At 37.9% G+C, this 22433-nt stretch overlaps 2 protein-coding genes across 6 annotated transcripts in view; one reads left to right on the forward strand and one right to left on the reverse strand.

Moving 5' to 3' along the window:
• Positions 1–21362, reverse strand: part of LOC114049735 (AT-rich interactive domain-containing protein 4B) — a 196399-nt gene extending 175037 nt beyond the window's left edge. For all 5 annotated transcript variants that reach the window (XR_003569904.1, XM_027871123.1, XM_027871125.1 and 2 more), the window contains exons 1-2: positions 21340–21362; positions 20538–20595 (exon numbers count right to left, since the gene is read on the reverse strand). Coding sequence is in view for 4 of the 5 variants with exons in the window: in XM_027871123.1 (XP_027726924.1) it covers positions 20538–20543 (6 nt within the window). In the remaining variant the exon portion in view is untranslated. The remainder of the gene's footprint in view (positions 1–20537; positions 20596–21339) is intronic.
• A 782-nt stretch (positions 21363–22144) lies between these two features.
• The window catches only part of LOC114049845 (geranylgeranyl pyrophosphate synthase), a 51155-nt gene continuing 50866 nt past the window's right edge, over positions 22145–22433 (forward strand). Inside the window, exon 1 of the mRNA XM_027871270.1 lies at positions 22145–22394. The gene's annotated coding sequence lies outside the window, so the exon portion shown is untranslated. The remainder of the gene's footprint in view (positions 22395–22433) is intronic.

The raw sequence follows: 22433 nt of genomic DNA on the forward strand, positions 1-22433 counted from the left end.
GCAAACATCTGTGGTCCTGTTCCAGCACTTTGTAGTGTCACAAGTGTGGCACATTTTGACTGGAGGAGCATCTGTGTTTTCAACCATGACTGCTCTAACTTCCAATCTACCATTTGGACAATCTCCAGTAAACTCTTCACCTGCCTCTGGGTGTATTCTTAATGCCTAGTGTTTGAATTATAAACTTTTTAAATAAATTATGCAGGTGTTGATGATGGACATATCAAGAATATTATAGAAAACATGCATAAGTCACATCCTGCTTGCTTGCTTTACTGAGTAACACCTTGCCATTTGATCAAGAAAATCTACTCCTACCCTTGTTTTGCTTGTAAAAAAGGATAGTATGTGGTTTTTGTTTTAGTTTGTTCTCTGCTGAAATCTAAATAGAGGGTGCTCATAATAGTTACTGATTTAGATTTTACTCTGGCATAAAGTCAATGTTACTGTACGCTTCTTTGTAGGTTTCAAAACCAGAGTCATGCAGTTGCCTACATGTTTTAATTAATTCTGGAAGTTCTAAATGGTTCTGACAAATAATCCCAATTAATCTACACTCAGATTTAAAAGTCTCAAATAAAGATCAAGGGATATAAAATAACTGCCATAGGACATTTTTTGAATAGGGGTTTCATGAGAATCAACACAATATCTGCAGGTACACTGATATCATTACTTCTAGTACTGTCTTTTCCCAAGTAAGGGAATCCATTGAACAGGTATTTGTTTTTAGTGTCTAATGTAAACTAAAATTTCAGACCAAATTTGTCTGACTTGTTTGATGTATATTGAATAAATATAAAGCATACTCTTCAAGGCAACAACTGTTCACTGACTGTTATATATACATCAAGAATTGATTTATATTGTCATCACTTATGTATATTGACATGCATATTGTCAAAATGAATAAATGCCTTCTGACAATTTTCAATAAAAAGGATTCCATAGTGAGGATACTAGATAAAACATGTCTAGAAATAGATTTTGTTTCCTTTCAGTTTTCAGGTAAAAGGAAAGGTACCTCATTATATCTAGGAATTAATTACATGACATGGTTTTACTGAACACAGGACACACCAGAAGCTATTCCACACATTTTTGGGGGGGAGTAGGTAATGGGGTTAAGTGACTTGCCCAGGGTCACACAACTACTAAGTATCAAGTGTCTGAGGCCACATTTAAACTCAGGTCCTCCAGACTCCAAGGCCGGTGCTCTATCCACTACGCCACCTTGCTGCCCCACACACTTTTTATGGGTACGTTTCTTCCACTAATAATGCCATAAGCAACTCTAACTGACCAGTTGGCACTCAGCATTTGTACGTTTCTGAGTGTTTCTAAGGAGCAAGCTAAATAAAATTCAAAAAGAAAAAAAAAGGAACTTTTCTCAACAATATAGGTTGTCAAATATGTAGTAGATTCAGATCCAAGTGTATAATATTTGGCTGTTGCACACATCCTCTTGCTGCTTTAAAAGCAGTAACCCATTGCCAAGAACCATTTTTACCTTTCAGACATTGTGGTACATCTCTTTTATCGGGAGCTTTAGTCTGAAGAGAACCACATGGCTCATTCCCATTTAGACTGTCAGCTGTAGAAGAATTTCACTAATGGTCTGGTCATCAATGGAATTAGGTAAGAACTGTCTGTTTCATGAATGGCAACTGCAGAATTTACATCATCAAATCCAGTATCTAAAGTTCACCCTCAAGTGAGTTAGATGGGATATTTCTTACTAGTTTTAAAATAAGTTCATTAGAGTTCAAACATTTTATCACTAAAGATCTAAGTAAAGCTATATTATAACAAATCATAAATTCTAAAAATCTAAAAAACCAGGAAAATAAAAAAATTGGCCAAATAGTGGAAACTACACGCAAAGATAAATTTTATTTACTCTATAAACACATTATTCATAAGGTTTTATAAATACTTGACAAATTCTACTGATGTTCCAAGGAGAAAAGACTCACATGGGCAAATAAATGACCTAAAATAAATATAATGTAGGAGCATTTCCTCCTATTTAGAGGCATCTCAGTGGCACATGGATAGAACATCAGGCCTTAGAGTCAGGAAGATCTGAGTTCAAATTCAGCCTAGCTGGGTGATGCTGAACAAATCACTCAATTTGTGTTTGCCTCAGCTTCCTCAACTGTAAAATGAGGGTAATTATAGCACCAACCTACAAGGGTTGTTGTGATGATCAAGTGAGATAATATTTGTATAGCATTAAGCACCTGGCCTGGCACATAGTGGGCACTATATAAATGCTTGTCATTATTATTTACAACTTTAAAAATATAAAGTGCTTAAGCATATATATCATTTAATGCATCTGGTCCTTATAGTTAGAACTATATTTTATTTCATTATTTAGAAAGTTTTTAGAATGCTAAGGAACATTGATAACAAAGATACAGAAAAAAGTCAAGAAGTACGAAGCAGAAATACTTAAGCCTTTTCAAGTATCTAAATTTTTTTTTTGCATCAACTGACATGCCATGTCCTTTTAGTGTTAAAGGACTGAAACTGAATTGTAAGAATTCAATAGGTGAAAAGGAGGAAGAATAAGAACTAAGAGAATAATTTATACAGTAAAATCAATGTAAGGAAAAACAACTTTTAAGATTTATGATTAAAACAACAGTCAATGTGCCCTCTGGAGGAGGACTGATGATTGATGCCTGCTGCTATCCAGCTCCTGAAAAAAGTGTGATGGAATCAAGGTGCAAAATGAAACATTCATTTTTGGACATGGCAAAAAAAAAAGGCATTTATTTTATACAATGGAGGGAGAGGGCATGAAGAAAGCTAATAATAATGTTGCAAAAAAAGAAAAGAGAATCATTGAAACATTTTTTAAAATGCACAAAAGAAATGTTCAGAAGGAAACACATAAGAGCAACTTTGAAAGTATCACGTTGAATTTATCATCTATTAGCTGTAAATAAAAGCCAAAGCTTCCCATAAAATACTTTTTTCTGTTCTCCTTTGTATGTGGAAATGTTCTTTTTGTGTGTTAATTCAATTCAGAATAAAAAAATTAATTTTTAAAGTGTTTTTTAAAAGGTGGAGAAAAAACAACTAACATTAGAGACACTGAAAGTATGGAGATGAGAGAGGATGATATATATTTGTGGGGCAGAAATACAGCACAAAGGACAGTAAATATGAGAAAAAACAAACTCTCACCTTGAACCCTGGGAACAGCAGCAACTCCCAGAGCACAAAGCCTTGCCCTCCATCCTCAGCACCATCAACACCAACCACCTACCGGCTATCAAAGACGGAACAGGTAACTAGCTGAAGCAACAATATTTTGGGGAGATTGTAAGCCTGTAAGATATGGTACATTATAGTCTCCAAAGAATTGAAAATGAGCTGGCTATAACTTGTTACAAACAGGAAATTATAACAGAAAAGCAAAAGATGTCATCAAAGAAATATGTGAGGGGAAGAAAAACAGAAATAGGCTAGTCACATGGCAGGAATGAGGGATGAATAAATAAATTTATTAAGTGCCTACTACATACCAGGCCATCTGTTAGGTATGAGGGATACAAAAACAATCCCTGTGAGACAATCTCTGCCCTTAAGGAAATTACATTTCAGTAGGAAATATTAAAAAATAGAACAACAGCAGTCAAGGAAAGAAGTTTTGCTGTGAGGATTCACAAGAACTGTGAGTGAAGGGCATGATGGATATTCCGTTGTGTCCCAATGATAGACTCATGATGTCAAGAGAAATAGAACAAGGTCTCTAGCTGAGCCTCTGCGATGAACTTATGAGAGGGCAAAGACAAATTACATAGGATATGCCAAGCAAATCAAACTACTACCGCTTCCTCTCAGACACCAATAAATATAGCCCATAACCTCCAGCCCAGAAGCCCAAGAAAGAGCAAAAATACCACCAATAGTTCTAGACTGGCCCCTGTAGCCATCATTGAAGGTAGCAACCACTGTGGGGAAAGGACCCACAATGCTCATCAGCACCAAAATCTACTAATAAATCAACTATGATCAACAGGCAGGTGAATTCCAGGATTATCAGTGCTGCTCCCAGACCACTAGTCATACTCCCATCCCAATGCCCCTCTTCCAACCTCCACAGCCATCATCTAAAGAATCAACACCTTTAGAGGTACTGACAACAAAGTTCTCAAAAGGAAAAGTCTTTGGTACTATCTAATGGTTCACAATCAGAAATGGATATAGTTATGTCAGTGGAAATAATAAAGAAGACGTATTACTATCTGCTTTGCTGTCGTACACTAAGGACCACAGGGCCTTTACGTTAGACTTGCAGCTGAAATCTACTATAAGTGTGGTTGTCCCCCCCATTAGAAATGTGAGTTCCATGAAAGCAGGGATGCCTTATGTTGTATCCCCAGTACTTAGCAAGTGCTTTGCACATAGTAAGGATTTAATAAATTCTTTTTTTTTTTTTTTTAGCTAGGCAATGGGGTTAAGTGACTTGCCCAGGGTCACCCAGCTAGTAAGTGTTATGTGTCTGAGGCCGCATTTGAACTCAGGTACTCCTGAAATCAGGGCCAGTGCTCTATCCACTGCGCCACCTAGCTGACCCTAATAAATTCTTTTCAACATATTTATAGGATGAGCAGGCACAGATGGGTTGTGATTTAAATTGTTCAAAGAAATACCTAAACCAATAAGGATTATGTCCACTTGAGCATTTTAATTGAAAATTTGACCAATATGCAATGAACATTCAATTGAAGGGACACTTAATAAATAAACTGAGACTGTAAAGGGAAAGAAACAGCATAGCATAATGGATAGAGGACCCATAAAGACCTGGGTTCAGCTCTTATTTCTGATGCATATGGTGTAATCATGCACAAGTAGTCACTTAGCCTCTCAGCTCTCTGTAAGAATCTTAGTTACCAACTAGCTGTGGAGAGGCTTTAGTGGAAGGAGTTTCTCCACATCCCACAAACTCACAGGTCTTACTCATTCTGCCAATAAATGTGCAAGGCTCAAAACTATGTGCCAGGTGCATAGAGACAGAACCTGTTCTCCAGGAGTTCACAATCTCTGAAGGTAGGAAGGGCATCATGTATACGAATTATGATAATTATACAAGATAGAATGCAAGTTTCTTGAAGGCAAGGAAAAGAGGAAATATTTGTCTTCTTCCTCATCTCTGTTTCCTAACTTCCCTAGCTTCCTTCAAGTTTCAGCTAAAATCCAACTTCCTCCTAGAAGCTTTTCTTGATCCCCTTAATCCAAGTGCATCCCTTCTGTTGATTTTATCTCCTATTTAAGTTGCATATATTGTGCTTGTAACTAGTTATTTCTATGCTGTCTCCCCTCATTAGACTGTAGGCTCCCTGAGAGCAGGGGCTGTCTTTTACCTTTCTTTTTATCTCCAACGCCCTGCACATTGAACGTTTTTGTCTTTGTAAAACCAGTGCCTGGTACTGTACCCTGCACATAGTAAGTGCTTAATGTGTCTTCTCTGAATCGAGCAAAGGCAGAAACAGGGGAATACAAACATCTATTAAAAAATTCAGATGGTCAAAAACCTCTAAAAACAATGAAGTCAGAATCTTATGAAAACTATGAAATTTAAAAGGGAGGAACATAAGGACTGCCTTGCAAAAAGGATTTAAGGTAACTTGAATTAAGAGTGTATTAGGTGCTGGAAACTAGAGTCATGTTTCAAATTAATAATATTTCAGGAAAAAGATTATGACACTAAAATTATGCCTACCCATGTTCCTCAAAATATTTTCCTTGAAAAGTGAAATGAGGAGGGGGGAGAGGAATAATCTTTTGTGCCTACAAATGGTATGTACAGACCATACTCCTAGAACTCACATGGTTAGCCCCACCTGGGAGTAGAAGTCAGGTCTTCAGACCCACTAGCCCAGCAGATAATCCTTAGAGAAAGGGACAAAACCTAAGCAAATATCTTTAGGAGAAATAGAGACAGAGTACCTTCCTGAAGGGCAATAACTAAGAAGTCACTATATCCTGTAATGAATACCTCTACTGACTATGCTATTTCTGCCTCTGGTAATAAAGCTCTTGACAGTGATGTGTATTCTTGGAATACTATCTCTTTGTTAATAAAAGTATTTTTGTATTATATCTTAGGAAATAAAATTAGGATGCAATCTGAAAAAGAGTAACAGCCATTCTTTTATAAATTTAAAACATTTAAGTGCCTATATTCCAGGAAAATTCATATAAAACATTTGACATAAGTAGGAATTTTCAAATCTTAGATTTATGAATTAGAAATTTAGGGCATATGTGGTAAAAAGTAATAATAACTGGCAATTAAAAAGTGTTTTAAGGTTTTCAAAATTCTGCACATACTTAAGTACACTAATCCTAGTCTACCTCCTGCTACCAACCAATCTTTAGATACCTACTAACTTAAATCATATTTAATCAATTGGTACCTATGAAAACAAGCATGTTATAAATAATTTATAATGATAGGAATATTTGTACAACCATAGCACTTCAATTGCTTGCTGAGGCAAATTTTTAACAAGCCTGCACTAGCAGAGAGACTTTGCATTCTCAGCAACATGGAGAGCAGGATGACCCAGCTAATATTTATTTATACAAAAGTTCTCACTACAGTGCAATAGTTTTCCTCATTACACTCCATGCTTCTAGGGCAATATTCTCCAAACTGAGAACAAGAAAATATATTTATCCCACAAAGGGCTCTCCTTCTAGGTCTCTTCATATAATACCAAAACTTTAGTGCTCAAAGGATCCTTACAAACCAACTATCTAGTTCAGCTCCTGCTTTACATATTAAGAAACTGAAACTCAGAGATATATAATGACTTATCCAAAATCACACATCTAATTAGAGACAGGAAGAAGAGCCTGGGGAAAAGGGAAGGAAGGAAGGGGGAAAGGGACAAAAATGACAAGACAGCTGTCTTCATATATTTAAAGGGCTGTCATGTAGAAGAGGGATGGATTAAATCTGTTTTGTTTGTTCCTCCAGGGTAGAACTAGAAACAATGGGTAGGTGTTACAAATAGAGGCTTTAGTTAGGAAAAAACCCCAATATTCAAAGCTACACAAAGGTCAAATGGGACAGATAGTAAAAATGCATAGTCTGAGCTCTTTCTTGGTACAGTGAAGAAGTGTGATTGGATCACAGAGTACATGGGGGTGGGCGGTGGGGGGGCAAGGAGGAGAAGTAAAGGGTAGAAAACCAGAAAGGCAAAAGGGAGCGAGATTATGAAGGATAGGTAATTTTCCATGAAATTATGAAGTGCTAGACAAAATTCTGGGTTTACTATTGCTGAAATTTATAGACTACTTGCCCCAACAATGAATATTGAATACTGAATATAATAAAATCTTTCCTTGACAACTCAGTCATTATTTGAACTTCTTTTTAAATATAAAATCTGTCTTTATAGCATCTGTCTCTTTCCTTCAATAACAGAGCTCAGCTTTCACTTTTTTCTATTCTCATCTGGTTATTCTACTTTCAAATTACTGTTTCTAATCAGCCATAGGCTAAAATAACAGATAATATATAATTCTTAAAAAATTTAGGATTCAAAAAGGTCTCATAAGTAAAATGGAGAGGAAGATAGCTTTAATAATGGTCATTTCAGACAGCTAAATACAATGATAATTTGAGCCTGCTTAAAAGTTAAACTTTAAGATAAGTATGGAATAAGGAAAACATCAGAAATTCCTGGCAATGTTACATATACTTGTAACATTATTTAGTATAGATATTATACTAAAACGAGATTATGTAGGTTACAGATACACAATAAATTTAACTTTGGTCACTGATTAGAATTAGAAAGACAGTGAGACAGAGCCTGGAGGGACAGAAAGACTTTGGATCAAATCCTACCTCTAACACAAACTGACAGTATGGCCCTGGGCAAGTCACTTAAGTTCTTAGTGCCATAAGCTGCTCTCAAGTACTTGAAGTAGCAGAAAAGGTGCCAAAACCTGCATTACCAGAGGGAATTTCCTCACCAACAAGTTCCCTAAACTAATGAAATCACAGGTCCACTTCCTAACCCTACTGATTATAAAAAACTGGTACATTTATCAAGTCAAATCAATAGCATTTATTAAGCATCTACTACATGCTTGACGACAGCTAGGTGGCTTAGTGAATAGAATGCTAGGGCTGGAGTCAGAAGACCAGAGTTCAAATTTGGCCTCAGACATTTATTAGCTGGGTGATCCTGGTCAAGTCACTTAACCTCTGTCTGCCTTAAATACACTACAGAAGGAAATAGCAAACCACTCCATTATCCTCGCCAAGAAAATCTCATGTACAAAGTTGGTATGCCAAAGTCCACAGCATCACAGAGTCAGACATGACTAAACAACTGAACAACAATACACTAATCACTATGCTAAACATTGGGGATGCAAAGAAAGGCAACAAAAAAAAAAAAATCAGTCCTGCTATCAAGGACTAATGGGGGAGACAACATGCAAATTATGTACAAATAAAATATATTCGGGATAAATTAAAGATGATCAACAGAAGGAAGGCATTACTACCAAGGAGGAACAGGAAAGATTTCTTATAGAAGATGGGATTTTAGCTAGAACCAGAAGAAAGTCAGGGAAGCCAGGACACAAAGGCAAGGAGCGAAAAGAATTAGAGACATGGGGGATATCCAGTGAAAATGCAGTCAGGACATGGAATGTCTTATGTGGAGCAAGGAGGCCAGTATCGCTGGATCACAGAAGAGGTGGAGGAGAATAAGGTGTAAGAAAACTAGAAAGGGAAAAAGGGGCCATGTTTGGCTTTGAATGCCAAACAGAGAACTTTACACATGATCCTGGGTGTCAGACCTGTCTGTGCTTTAGGAAGATCAATCTGACATCTGAGTCAATGGATTGCAGCATGCGTGCGTGTGTGTGTTTAGGTGGCTATGGGTGACAGTGAGGCAGGGAGTCTGACCAGAAGGCTATTGCACTAGTCCAGGCATGACATGATGAAGGACTGAACCAGCACTGGCAGTGTCAGGAGAGAAGGAGACATTTATGAGAAATGATGGGAGATAGAATCAACATCAAACTGGACAGGGCAGAAAGTGAGGAGAAAGAGTTTAAAAAGAGTGACGAGTTGAGGATAATACCTAGGTTTTGAGTCTGAATAACTGAAAGAATGAAACGACAGTAATAAAAAAGTGAAGAAAAGTAGAGGGCTTGGTGGGTACGATAATGAGTTCAGTTTTGCAACCGTTAAGTTTAAGACATCTACAGGAAACATCCAGTTTAAGATATTTAAAGGTGCAAGAATAGAGATTAGGAGAGACACTATAGCTGGATAGATCTGCGAACTATAAGCATAAAATTCATGGAAACTGAGACATCAACAAGAGAGATATTACGGAGGGAGAAGAGGCCCAGGCTTCAGTTCTACCAAATTAAACCTCAACACACTTTCAGGCTACATGTGATTAGGGAATGTTAAAGAACTGGAAGGGACTTTTGAGGTTTTATAATCCAGCATTCTTATTTTACTGATGCAGAAACTGAGGCCTAGAGAAGTAAAGGGACTGAATTGAGGTCACACAGCTAACAAATAAATAACAGTATGGAGACTTGAATGGAGGTCTTATAATCCAAGCTAAAAATACTAAAAATTGTAGACACATTACTAAGAATTCTATTTATTTTTTCATAGAGAATGTATGTGGATATGTTTATTGAAAACTTTTACAAGAGAGGAAAAAATGAAATACTAATGTCAAGTCCAAATAAGATTTAAAAAGAAGATAAATTTAAAAGATTTATAACCTTAACATTATAAAGATGTTAAAGAAAGAAGGACTGAACATTAAGAATGTTAAAAACTAAAAAATGTACTAAGGTTTAAGAGCAGAGAGGACTTTAAGAGAGAATTAAACAGCTATCTCTCCTTGATGTCATTTACCTATCTAAATAACCAGGCCAGGATCCAATGATCTTGACAAACCCTCTGGCACTATATTTATTATTGGAGTATATGTAACAGATGTAGATCTTCCACTTCTTTAATGCTCAGTTACAAGATTTGTTAAAGGATAAGGTTTGTTTTCTCCCATTTTGAAATAATTCAAGACCATCAAATATTAACCTCTCCTAAGCTCATGCTGTAACAGTTTACAAGCTAGTTTTTTCACTGAAGTAAACTGTTTTATGTAGGTTTTAATTAGTTACTTTTATTGTATGATCATGTGGTTTCTTCTGATTTTTAAGAAATCAGCTGGGAAAACGTTTATATATCAGCATTTAGTTTTTGACTTATGTGAGTCATTTTTTCGCTTAATTATTAGACTAGGCAGAAAAAATAAACACTATTACGGATCAAGTACAATGATTTAAAATTTTTTTAAATATTTTTTAAATTCCACTCGTCTTAGGAAACTAATATCTGAGCACAACAAACACAATCTATGAGTCACTAGGTCATGAAATGACAATAACTTTTATTACTCACATACACACAATGGTAACTAGCCAGAAAGGCAGTATGGTTTAGTTTTACAAACAACAGAAAAGAAAATCAGAATTTTAATCCTGGCTTTGCTGCTAGCTTAATGTATGTCTACGGGCAAATCACTCAATCTCAGTGAATCTGTTTCTCATCCATAAGATTACAAAAATGTTGCCCATTTGACTCCTAGGAATGATCTGTGAAATAAAAGTTGTCAAGATGTTTAAAAATAAAGTGTCCCTCTGTCCCTGATCCTCTTCTCTTTTTTCTTTATGATATTTCACTTGGTGAGTTCAATTATCTTTTCTATGCAGACAATTCCCAGATCTACATATATAGTTCTGGCCTCTTTCCCAAGTTCCAGTCCCACATCACCAGATGCCTTTGGGACATCTTGAACTGGCTCAACATGTCCAAAATGGAACTTATACTCTTTCTCCCAAAACCCTCCCCTTGTCTCAATTTCCCTATTACCAATGTGGACAGCACCAATTCACCTAATCACATAGGGTTAAGGTTACCACCTTGGTATAACCTTTAAATCCTCACTTTCTCTCACCCTTCATATCTAATTCATTGCCTAATCTTGCCATTTGTATCTTCACAACATCTCTCATGGATAAATCCACTTCCCTCCACTCACCAAGCCACCACTCTGGTAGAGCCCCTCATCACCTCTCACCTGGATTATTGCAATAACCTTCAACTGGTTTATCTTCCACAACTGTCTCTCCATTCCAGTCTATCCACTTGCTAAACTATAGGTCTTACTCTGTCATAACCTCTATTCTAGGGATGTCAAACCCACAGCCCCATCACTCTGGAGTATGACCTGAAACAGATTAAAATTTAATTGGAAAATATTTAACAAAATAAATTAAAATAAAACAAAACACAAATAATACTAATACGTGGTTTTCTAAGTTAATACATGGCCCACAGGGATCCTTATGTACGGTATAGTGGCCTTCATTTCTATTTGAGTTGGACACCACTGCCCTACTCAGTAAACTCCAGCAGTTCCCTATTACCTCCAAGGTCAAATATAACTTCTTTAGGTTGGTGTTTAGGGCTGATTCCTTCCTACCTTTATATTCTTTCATACTTCTCACACACTCTACAATCCAGGTACATTGGTCTACTTGCTGCTCATAGCACATGAAACTTTACCTCCCAGCTTTGTCTCAATGCCTGGAATGCTCTCCCTTCTTCACCTTCACCTTTTAGTTTCCCTGTATTCCTTCCAGTCTCAGCTCAAATCCACACTTTCTTGCAAAATCTTTTCCTAGTCTTCATGTCTTACCCAGGGAAAGGCAAACCTTCCATCTACTCTGTATATAGCTTTTATGCACCTAGTTATTTCCATGTTGTCTCTAATATTAGAACGTGACCTCCTTGAGGTCAAGGCTGTTTTTGTCCTTTTTTGTATCCCCAGCCCTTAGCACAGATTCTGGACTGTGTTAAGTATTTAATTAATATTCACTGACTTGACTTACCCTGAAATAGATAATAATTGAAGAGTTACATTTTTCTCTTACAAAATGCATAATGTCATAGGAAACCGTCAGAGAATGCTACTGATATAGGTCTACCCCAAAATTAACCACTGTAGTTATAGGTACCCAAGGGGGAAGGGAAAGGAAGACTAACAGGGAGGAGGCAGTGAGGGGTGGGAGAAAGGAGGAGAGAAAAAGGTGGGGAAGAGAGAGGGAGAAGGAAAGGGAAAGGGAGAGGGAGAGGTCAGAAAAAAGATACAGCGAGTTAGGATTCCTTATAGAGGTTGCTTAATCATTTTATGAGACTATAATTCCATTTATTTCCTACTCTAATTTACAGCAATTCCAATGATATATTAAGATCAGAAAATCATAAATTTAGACCAAGAAGGAACCTTAGATGTCATCTATCCAAGACTTTTCATTTTACCAGTTAAGAAGCTGAGTCCTGGAAAAGTTAAGTGATTTGCCCAAGGTCACATAGTGACAGAGACAGGACTTAAACCCAGGTCCTCTGATTACAAATCTGTGATTTTTCCCACTATACCATGCTCTCACAGATAATGCAGTAATGTATGAGAATAAGAAATTATAATGCAAACTATAAAACAGTAAAATCATCACAACTGGTATTCTCATTTATAAAATCATAGTATTGATATAGTGTCAAGCTTTGGTCCATGATTCTAGAATAATCAGTCTCTCCTTATAACTAAGATTAGAACTTTAAAAAAGGATTAGCTAACTAATAACAATGCTTTCAATAGAGCAGATCCTTTTCGGTTCTGTTGGGTTTTTTTTTCCTTTTTTGTTAGGTCCTGTGATTATATCTGCGTGGAAGACTCCCTGCTATATGGAAATTCCCTCCACAAATTCAGATTTTTCTCTCTCAATAACCTGCAGTCTTAGAAAGCTACTTGGGACACCCAGTGATAAAGTGGTTTATCCATAGTCACACAATTAGTATATGTGCCAAAGGCAACACTTACACTCTAATCATTCAGAGTCCAAAGCCAGGCCTCTATCCACATGCCTCTCTCTACCTCACTTAGAATACAAAACAGTACCCTAAATTGAGGGAAAACAAAGACAGATACTATCCATATTTTAAAACATTAATTAAAACCCTCAATTCCTTTGTATTTTTAAAGGTTCAAAAACAATTTCCATTAACAACGAGACAGTAAGTTAGTTCAGATACATATACAGCTATTTTTGCCAGGACAATCTTTTGAGGTATCTTTATTAGCATATGGCAAGAAATATTTAAAAAGCAAGATTTTTCAACTATCTAAGCAAGACATAAGTCAAACTCTCATAGTTTAACTTTGACAGCAGGAGCTGCTGCTATCTTCAGGCTAGTCTGCTTTCTCCCACTCTCCTCTGCACCAGTCAAGCCCCTTCACCTTGTCAGACCCAGAAGTCATTTACCCCATCCCCACAAGCTCACTAAGCTTCAGGTGACTCACTACTACATTAGAACACTGATATTGATCTCTTGAAGGAAGGAAGAAATTTTTTTGCTTTATAAAAATTGATTTCTTCAGTGTGACTCTTCTTTCCCCTGGCATATAATGCCATTCCTTCTATGATATTGTAGACAGTCCAGCTAGGCTGGAGGCATATTAAACTAAGAAATTAATAAGACAAAGAAGAAGTAAGTTCAGTGGTTCAAGTACCCTAAGAGCTAGCCTCTAGGCTTTACTTGACACAGTAAATACTGACATCTGGGAAACATTGCAGCAAACTAGATTAGAAGCAGCAGGTATTGCAATCACTAACATTAAAACTTCTTTGCATCAAGAAAGTTTAGTTAAAAATAAAACATTTCATAAACTATAGAATGGGTTTAAGTGGAATCCAAGGAGTGTGTAAAAAAGAAAGCTAGTGCCTTTCATTAAGAACTTTTTAAAGAATTTTTAAATCAGATACAATTCACATACCCCAAATCCCTACAAGTGTAATAAATCAAATCTACCAAAATTAAAATGCAAAAACTAAAAAGAGCCTCAACATCATTCTGAAAACCCACTTTAAAGTCTCAACAATTCATGTGGTACTTTACTGGAGGGCCATTAAGCTGGGGTGTGGAGGGATGGCACTAGCAGGAGGAGACAGGTTTCTTTCAGGAGATAAAATACTACTTTAAGTTGGTGACCAAACGAGATAAAACACTCAGTAAATTAACAATTTAAAACTAGTTGCTACTGAACCAAGCTTTTTCATTCTACCATCGATAGAAGGCAAATTTTATTCAAGTTTTTTTCTTAAAAAACTACATGTCTTTAAACCAAGTCTCACTTTAATAATACTTCATCCTGTTGTAAAGATAACTCCAGGTTCTCACCCTATGCCAGCAGGCTACGTATTCAAGAAAGTTTTTAATATCGTCAGAGGCCAATCAAAGGACCAGCAAAGGTAAGCTCTGAGAGGATTAGCACCAGAAGTTTGACTATCAATTTATTTTCTTTAGCCCTAAAAATTTATGAGAAAATATCTAATTAAGGCATGGAGAAGTTGTCATTTTATGATGGAGGGAAAATTCAGAGCACTGAATCAAAGTTCTTTTAAAGCACTGAAAAATTTATTCAATAAATGGCATTTGCTCACATGCTTGCTAAGTCACAATCTTCATCTCTCAGTGATAAAAATGTATTCTCAGGGTTGTCATATAGCTAAAATGATAAAAAACCAAATGTGGTTTTTAATGAAAATTGATCATGACTCTGCTCTCAAGGACATCTTCACAATGCAAACATATTTCACTTCACAAATATAGTACAACCCTGTGATAACATAATTTAGTATACACTTTCAGATAGACTAAGGTTAAATTATGTCCCCTGACACCTATAGGGAAAAAAAGGCTTTTAAGCATGATTAGCTTTAGACAGTCATAAGTCTCATTCCCTATCATTATGTATGTATATATATATATGTTCTTGAAATAAGTATTGAAGTTTAAAATCATAATCAGAATTGATCATTCTTCCCACAATCCATAAATTATAGCACCTCAGAATACTGTATAGTAATAAGTATTTCAATAATAAAATAACCTTGCAGATCACCTAAAATGACAGAAGATCATGGGCAAACTGGGTTTTGATCTCAAGAATAAGGCTAAACTAGAAAATCAGCACCAGACCCATAGATATTAGGTACTGCAAGGTATAAGTAGTAGTATCTGGATGGCATTCCAAAGTCCAATTAATTTTATTATTAACCATACTTTTTGTGCCTCATCTCATTAGTGCAAAGAGTCAATTGTGTAGTAACTGATACATACAGGCTTCAAGGTTCACAAAATATTTTACATAAAATTATCTTATTTTATTCTCACAAAGACTTGTGAAGTAGGAACGGTAAGTATAATTACCACTATTTTACGGATGAAGAAAGCAAAGATAAAAGAGGTTGTCACACAAAATAATAAGTATTGGAGACATTCAAACCCAGATCTTTTTGATTCCACACCTTCTACATGAAGCCTTTCCTGAACTACTCTATGTTGACAGTTGATACAGCCTTCCCACTTCTTGTAACAACAAAAATTACCTAGCATTTATTTTGAATATATTTCACATAGGTTTATATATGTACATTTTGTTTTCCCCAATAGAATGCAAATGCCTTGAGGTTAGGACTGTTTCATTTCTGTCTCTGAATCCAGTCTGGACTTAGGTGCTTAATAAATGTTTGTTGACGGATTAAACCCATCGCTTCTCATATGTAATAACTCTAAGTAATAATGAAAGCATATTAATTTTTATAATTATTTCATTAATATCATGCAGCAGAGTGGCACATGATAAGTGCTTAAAACACTCCTATTGACTGACTAGATAGAGAGTAGGCCTTGCAATCAGGAAGACCTCGATTTAGATCCCACCTTCCACACATCCTGGCTATGTGATCCAGGACACTACTTTAACCTCTCAGTGCCCCCAAGGAATTCTCTAAAAGTCTTATGTTGCAAAAAAGGGGCCCATCTGCATTGAGATAGAGAGTTTTCTCACTGAACAAGGAAGTCACAGGTTCAGTTTTTTTTAAATAACAATTATTTGTTTAATGGAAAAATGGAGTGAATCTGATAATTATGTCTCTTCTGTCATCTTCCTGATTCTAGAATTGACACTTCAACCTTTTTTTACACATTCTTATCTCTGAGAAATAAGATATTTCTGTAGAACACTCCAGTTTTAGGAGCTCCCTGACACAGATAAATCTATGCTTGGTCATTTTTAGAATAAGATCTAAATTCTGCCTTTTAAAGTCAACTTACCTATATGGAAAGGTAGTTTAAGAAACTTTTTTATTGCTCCTTTTTATTTTCATGTACTATCACAATGATATACTTTATTTAAAATAGATTAATGTAGTGTTTGGGGTTAAGATAAACATGGTGCACTGTCCTTTATAAGAGAAATAAAAATCATCACAGCTATTCAACATTTTCCTTTTGCTTTTACATATATATTTAAAAACTAGATATTAGTAAGAAAAATGATATGCATATAGTAATAAATTTTAAGGAATAGGTTATATTTATTTATTTAAATCTCATCCTAAAAAATCCAGTAAGCTCAATAATTTTACAATCATTTCAATTTTAGATGCAAAAAAATGACTAGGTAAAAGAATTTTACATTATGGTTGTCATTTTTTAGACAGATTTCTCAAATATGACAATACTATATTGGATCATGAATTTATAAATATCACACAATATTCATAACTTTTGTTTTTTGGAGGCAAAAAGGTAGTACTAGTGAAAAACTAAACTTCTGAGTTTGTTTCACAGAATTTGTCAAGTATCAAAATACACCACTATCAGCCCTTTAAATTTCTTGTTCTAAGTTTTCCATAAGATCACAGCTCTATAACTGAAATCACTGAAAACCATATATGTGTATTTTCCTTCAATATATTTCATAAAGTAAGTGTTTATTACCAACACTTCTCAAAAGTTAAATACTAATGCTGGCTTCAAAACTGCAGCTCTGAGCATGGGACTCCCAAGTGACCCAACAAAACATTTGGAACAAATCACTCTGCAAAAGGTGATACCATTTAGGGTCTAGACTCCAGAACTATTCAACTCCAAATGTTCCACGTGCTAAAACTAATAGTGGGGGGGGGGGGGGAAGTGTAGGAACACTAGTCTCTGGAAGAATGATCATGTAGTTACAGAGGTCCCAACCACAAACAAAGAACAGAGGAGGGAGGCTATCATCAGAACAGCTGATAATTACATAATGCTTCACAGTTTATAAATCGCCTTACCTCCATTAGGTTGTTTGACCCTTAGAATAATTCTGTGAGTTACCATTATTTCCATTTTGTAAATAAGGAAAATTTAAGCATATAGAAAATGACTTGCTTAAGATCACCCATAAAAGAGCTAGATTTCCTAACTCGAGAGCCTATGCTTTCTACTACAATATAGTTGCTTAAATTTTTTTTTTAATTTGAGCATCTTTCAGTGCCTATCTTTCAGTCACATCAGGTAAAAACCATCAGGGTTTCTAAGGCCGAAAGCTGAAATGCAAAAATGCACTTCTTAATTGTGGACAACTCACTTTTACTAGAAGGACTAACTAGAGTTAGCAATTCATTGAGAGAGAAGGAAATCGAGTTAATTACACAAATTACCTATTTCTCAAAAAGATATCTACCACAAAATATACTGGCTTTATTTTGGTTCTAAGTTCTATGTGGAAACAGCTAACTATGGATTATGCAGGGGCTAATATTCAGATAGTCAATTACAAAGGCTTCCTGTACACTCTCATCCCTCCAATCATCTGAATTCTAATTCATCTGAACCTCCTACCAGAGTGTGGGAAAAAAAGGGGGAGGGGTCCTATTCTTTCTTCTATAAATTATATTAAAAGTGTAATAAGAAAGGAATTTGAAACCAATGATTAAAATACAGTTATGGGCTAATCTGTGTATTTCAATAATCTATAATTTTCCTAGTGTTGGAAATTCAGGCATTAAAAAAATCAAACACGGAAATCAGAAAAATGTAAATTCAACATAACATCATCTATGCCATTTATTAAATCACAAATTGCTTTTGTGTTAGAGGTATCTAATCTCATTTCCTATAATCACACAGTCAGTAACATATCACAAGATGGAGTATACCAGCTTCAAGGGCCTTCATTTGTTTAAAGAATATCTTAAGTACTACAATGAGAAAATTTTTTGCTAATAGCATGTAAAAGTTTTATTTTTATTTATATATACATATACATACATAAAAATGTTTTTATTATAATTTTCTAAGATGTTCCAAAACAAAAAGGACAAAGTATTATTTTATATATATATATATATATACACACACATACACGTTTTTATTCCAATTTTCTAAGATGTTCCAAAACAAAAAGGACAAAGTATTATATATTGATAAGTGCTGTCTACAAATATATAGATTAGTAATGATTACTTTTTTCTGCTCTACTTTATTATAGACAATACCAACTCTGTCATATAGTAACTATTAGAAAGTACAAATTTATTTGGTTTCTAATGTCTCAACTGCTACTAAATCATCACAGAAACTGGGGCCACAGATGAAAAAAATTATATGACAATTCTGACCCTGGCTTAAATCACAAGCAAAATAATAACTGCTAAAGAACCTTAACTTGTCACATAAAAATTAGGTTGTATACAAAAGCTAAGGTTTATATTTGAAAAAAGTACAATATAATTCGCCACGTTCTTCTTAAATGAAGGGCTATGATACCAGGAATAGCAACAAATGTAAAATTAGTTCATTTTAAATTATTAAGCATTTTAACACTGGTACTATTTAAACAAAAAGTAACAATTTAATTTTAAACACAATTATAAAGATGCAAGTGTAATTTTATTTTGTTCTGACACATGGAACTGTTTAAAAGCCAAGCTTTTTTTTTTTTTTTTAAAGAATGACAATTAAACAGCAAATCTTAAAATAAATTTATGATCATAAAATTTTTTCATAATTATCTGTTAAATATTACTCCATTTTTAAAACGATATTATTTTTCAGTCCAACATTTTCCCAAGAAATTTATGACCGCTGTGGGTAGAACTGTGGTTTTCTTAATGAATTCACTTCTGGTGGTCTCACACACATTCCCCCAGTGTCATTATTATAATCATGCACCCCTTCTTGTATATTTTTAGATATCACAAAGACATTTAGTTTTATATACTCTTTAACTGAATTAATACACACAGGAAATGAGAAGAATGAAAACCTTTTCATACACATGTATATATAGCACAAACCCAAAAAACTAAATAGGCTACACAGTACTCAGAATTTTAAAAGGTCACAGCTTTCACTTCCTTCCATAAACTTATGCAATACAAATCTTAATTCTGATACAGTATTTTTTAAATTGTCTTGATTTTAAACAGAACCAAAACATATAAAGAGACTGTTCAAATGAACTACCTAAAGTAGCTAGCATTTAAATTTTAACCTACTACAGTTTGTAGCATTATTACTATAACCAATTATGAACACACCCACCGTTTTCAAGCATAGCTGAATTTTTACAGAAAAGAAAAATGTCTGCTAGGCTTGGTACCACCAGTTGAATCTAAACGATTCAAAATTCTAATTCTCTTTTTTTCTAGTGTGTATCAAGTGCAAATATCAATATTCAATACATATCTAAGGTGAAAAGGTAAAGGAGGTAACAGAGACATCTATGGCTATCATCTTCAACCAAATAAGCAAACCCAAAGGATTTTTTGAAATCCTGCATTTTATGCACTGTCCTTTATTATTTCTGTCCTTACCATTTGGAAAAAGAGATTACCAGGTATCTAAAAAGCTTATAAAACAGGTTTCTGTCTTTAGCATAGGTAAAAGTTTTCCTAAAAGCATGCATCTACTGAAAATGTTTAAATCAAAATGGATCAGTGCAGAGGAATGGATCATATACAACCTATACACAAAGCACTGTCCCTGGAAATAAATACAAGTCACAGGGCAGTTTTCAAACCAGAATTCTCACTTCAAACAGTTCAAAGAATAGTTTTTATGCAGAGTAAAAATTATCTGTTTAAAAACCCACACGTTAAATAAAATTTTGCTTTATCTCTATCGACTGATAGAACCATAACAATGTTTAGTTTCTAGGTGAGGCAGCATTACTTGATGTGCTTTCACACTTCTCAAAGTGTTTTCTCTCAATGCCAAATAAGAAAGCAGAAGACTGTTGTTATCTAACTGGGAAGAAATGCTCCAAAAAGATGGCTCATCCTAAGGTAAGTGAGGTTCCACGATGTATCCCCCAAAATAAGAGACTCCAACTCAACTCTCCAGGCCCAGCGTACTACACTATACACCCACCAGTAAGTACAATGCACCAGCTCTGACCCCCTTCCCCTTCCCTAGCTCTAGAGGACTCGGGCACCGAGCCCACGAGCACACTCCTCTCCCGAAAGCTCCCTGAGACGACCCCCAGAAAGACCCCGACACGTCCGGCCTACCCCTCATCCCACTCCACCTTCGGCACTGAGGTTTCTCAGATAAAATGTTTTTTTACCTTCATGGTGGTGATTCGGCAGCCGCGATCCTCTCGCTGACACAGAATTCACCTGCACCTGAGGTGGAAACAAAAGACACGAATCACCACCCCAGGAACCCCACTCTCCGCGGGGGAGGGGGGGCAGAGGAAATGGCTTCAAACTCCCCCCCCACCACTCTCTCTCGCTCCGCCGCCTCCCGGAAGGAAGGTCCCTCCGAGTCGGGGCTCTCGTCCTCGGCCCGGCCGGCTCTCCCTCCGGCATCCCCCTGCCGCCCCCCGGGCCGGGCCGCTTCCCCATTGTCGGACCCGGCGGAGTTTCCCCGTCTCCGGCAATGACGCCATTTCTGTCAGAGGAGAAAGTCACAACAAACCCCAGAGTCCGGCCCCGGATCCTTCCCCGCCCCGAGCTCGGGCTCGCTGGCTCTCCTCCTTCGCCCGGCCGGCCGGCCGGCCTGCACCAACGCGGTGCAGTCAGGCCGGCGCCCCCACAGCTGGCTGCCCAGCCCAGGGACGCCGCGGGGCCGGCAGCACGGGCGCCTACTGCGGGGTCCCTGGCCGGGGGGTTCCGAGGCCCGTCGCCCCTTCCTTCTTCCCGCTCCGCCGAGGCACGACGAGCCTCGGAGTCCGCTGCAGCGAGGGCCAGGCGGGCGGGCAAGCACGGCCCAGCATTCGGGCGCTCGCCGCGGGGGTGGCGATCACTCTCCTCCCGGCTGGGGAGGGAGGGCGGAGTGTGTGTGGGGGGAGATACGGGGACACACGACCGCCCCGGAACCGTGTCCCCTCCGGCCGCCGCATTCCCCCGCCAACAAAATGCTCCTACCTGGCTGGGTGCTGAGGCTGAAGCCCGTCACGTCCCGAGTCCCCTTCCCCTGCTCCACCCCGAAGCCGGCGGCGGGGAACGGGCCTGGGGGGCCAGATGGGGGAAGGGGAGGCCACGGGTCCGGCGGCGGCCGCGGCTCCTCCTCCTCCTCCCGCGGCGGCGGCTGGTACCTTTGTTTGGCGGCCGCTCTGGCTCCCTCGCTGGGGGGGAGGGAGCAAAGAACGAAGAAAAATCCCTCCCGGACTCTGGGTCCGGGCCCCAAACCGGGCCCCCCTCCAGAGAAAGACTGCGATGGACCCTCTGCGGCTCCCTCCAGGCACTGGTCCAGACAGTGGCCGTGACGGCGGCAGCGGCTCAGGGTCTCCACTCCGATCCGGTGTCTGAGCTGCTCACTCCGGACTCGACTGACGGGCAAACATCACTCCCCCTCCCTCCCCCGATCCCCCTTCGCTCCCCCTTGTTCCCTCCCCTCGTTTTCCCTCCCGCCCCTATCCACCCTCCTTCCTTAGACTGCCCGCTAGGAGGCCTGGGATTGGCTGGTGTTCTTTAGAACCCGCCCCTACCCTTTCGTTATTGGTCCTCGGGATACAAACACCGACGCCATTTTCCACCAGTTCTATGGAAACAGAAAGTTACGCCGCAAAGCTTAATGGGAATTGTAGTCCAACCTGAGGCCAAAGCTCCAGCCTCCCAGGGCCAAAGACTGCAAAACCCCTAATGCTCCGCGTCGGCGTGCGGGGAATAGGAGTGGAGTGGAGGGCGGAGGAGGCCCAGAGCTAGTTATCGCTAAGAAGGCGGTAGCAACGCCTGCGCAGTGTGACGGGGATGGCGCATTTTCTCGCACCGAGTAATGCGGCGTCGCTGGCGGCTGAAAAGGGCGGAGAGTGCCGAAGTGAAGCAGTGGGAGGGATTCGTGTTGGTGGCGGAAGGAGCCTCAAAGCGAACTATAAAGGAGGAAGTTGAGACACGGCAGTGCTGCTTCGGGACCGGCGTTGTGAAACTATTATCACCGTTTTACCGGGAGCGGAGGTGGAGGCGGCGGGGGAACCCGAATGGTGAGAGAGCAGAGGGGGCGGGGAGAGAAAAGAAAGAAG

This window comes from Vombatus ursinus, unplaced genomic scaffold (genome assembly GCF_900497805.2).
Source record: "Vombatus ursinus unplaced genomic scaffold, bare-nosed wombat genome assembly UNPS02014798.1, whole genome shotgun sequence".
Classification (NCBI taxonomy): domain Eukaryota; kingdom Metazoa; phylum Chordata; class Mammalia; order Diprotodontia; family Vombatidae; genus Vombatus; species Vombatus ursinus.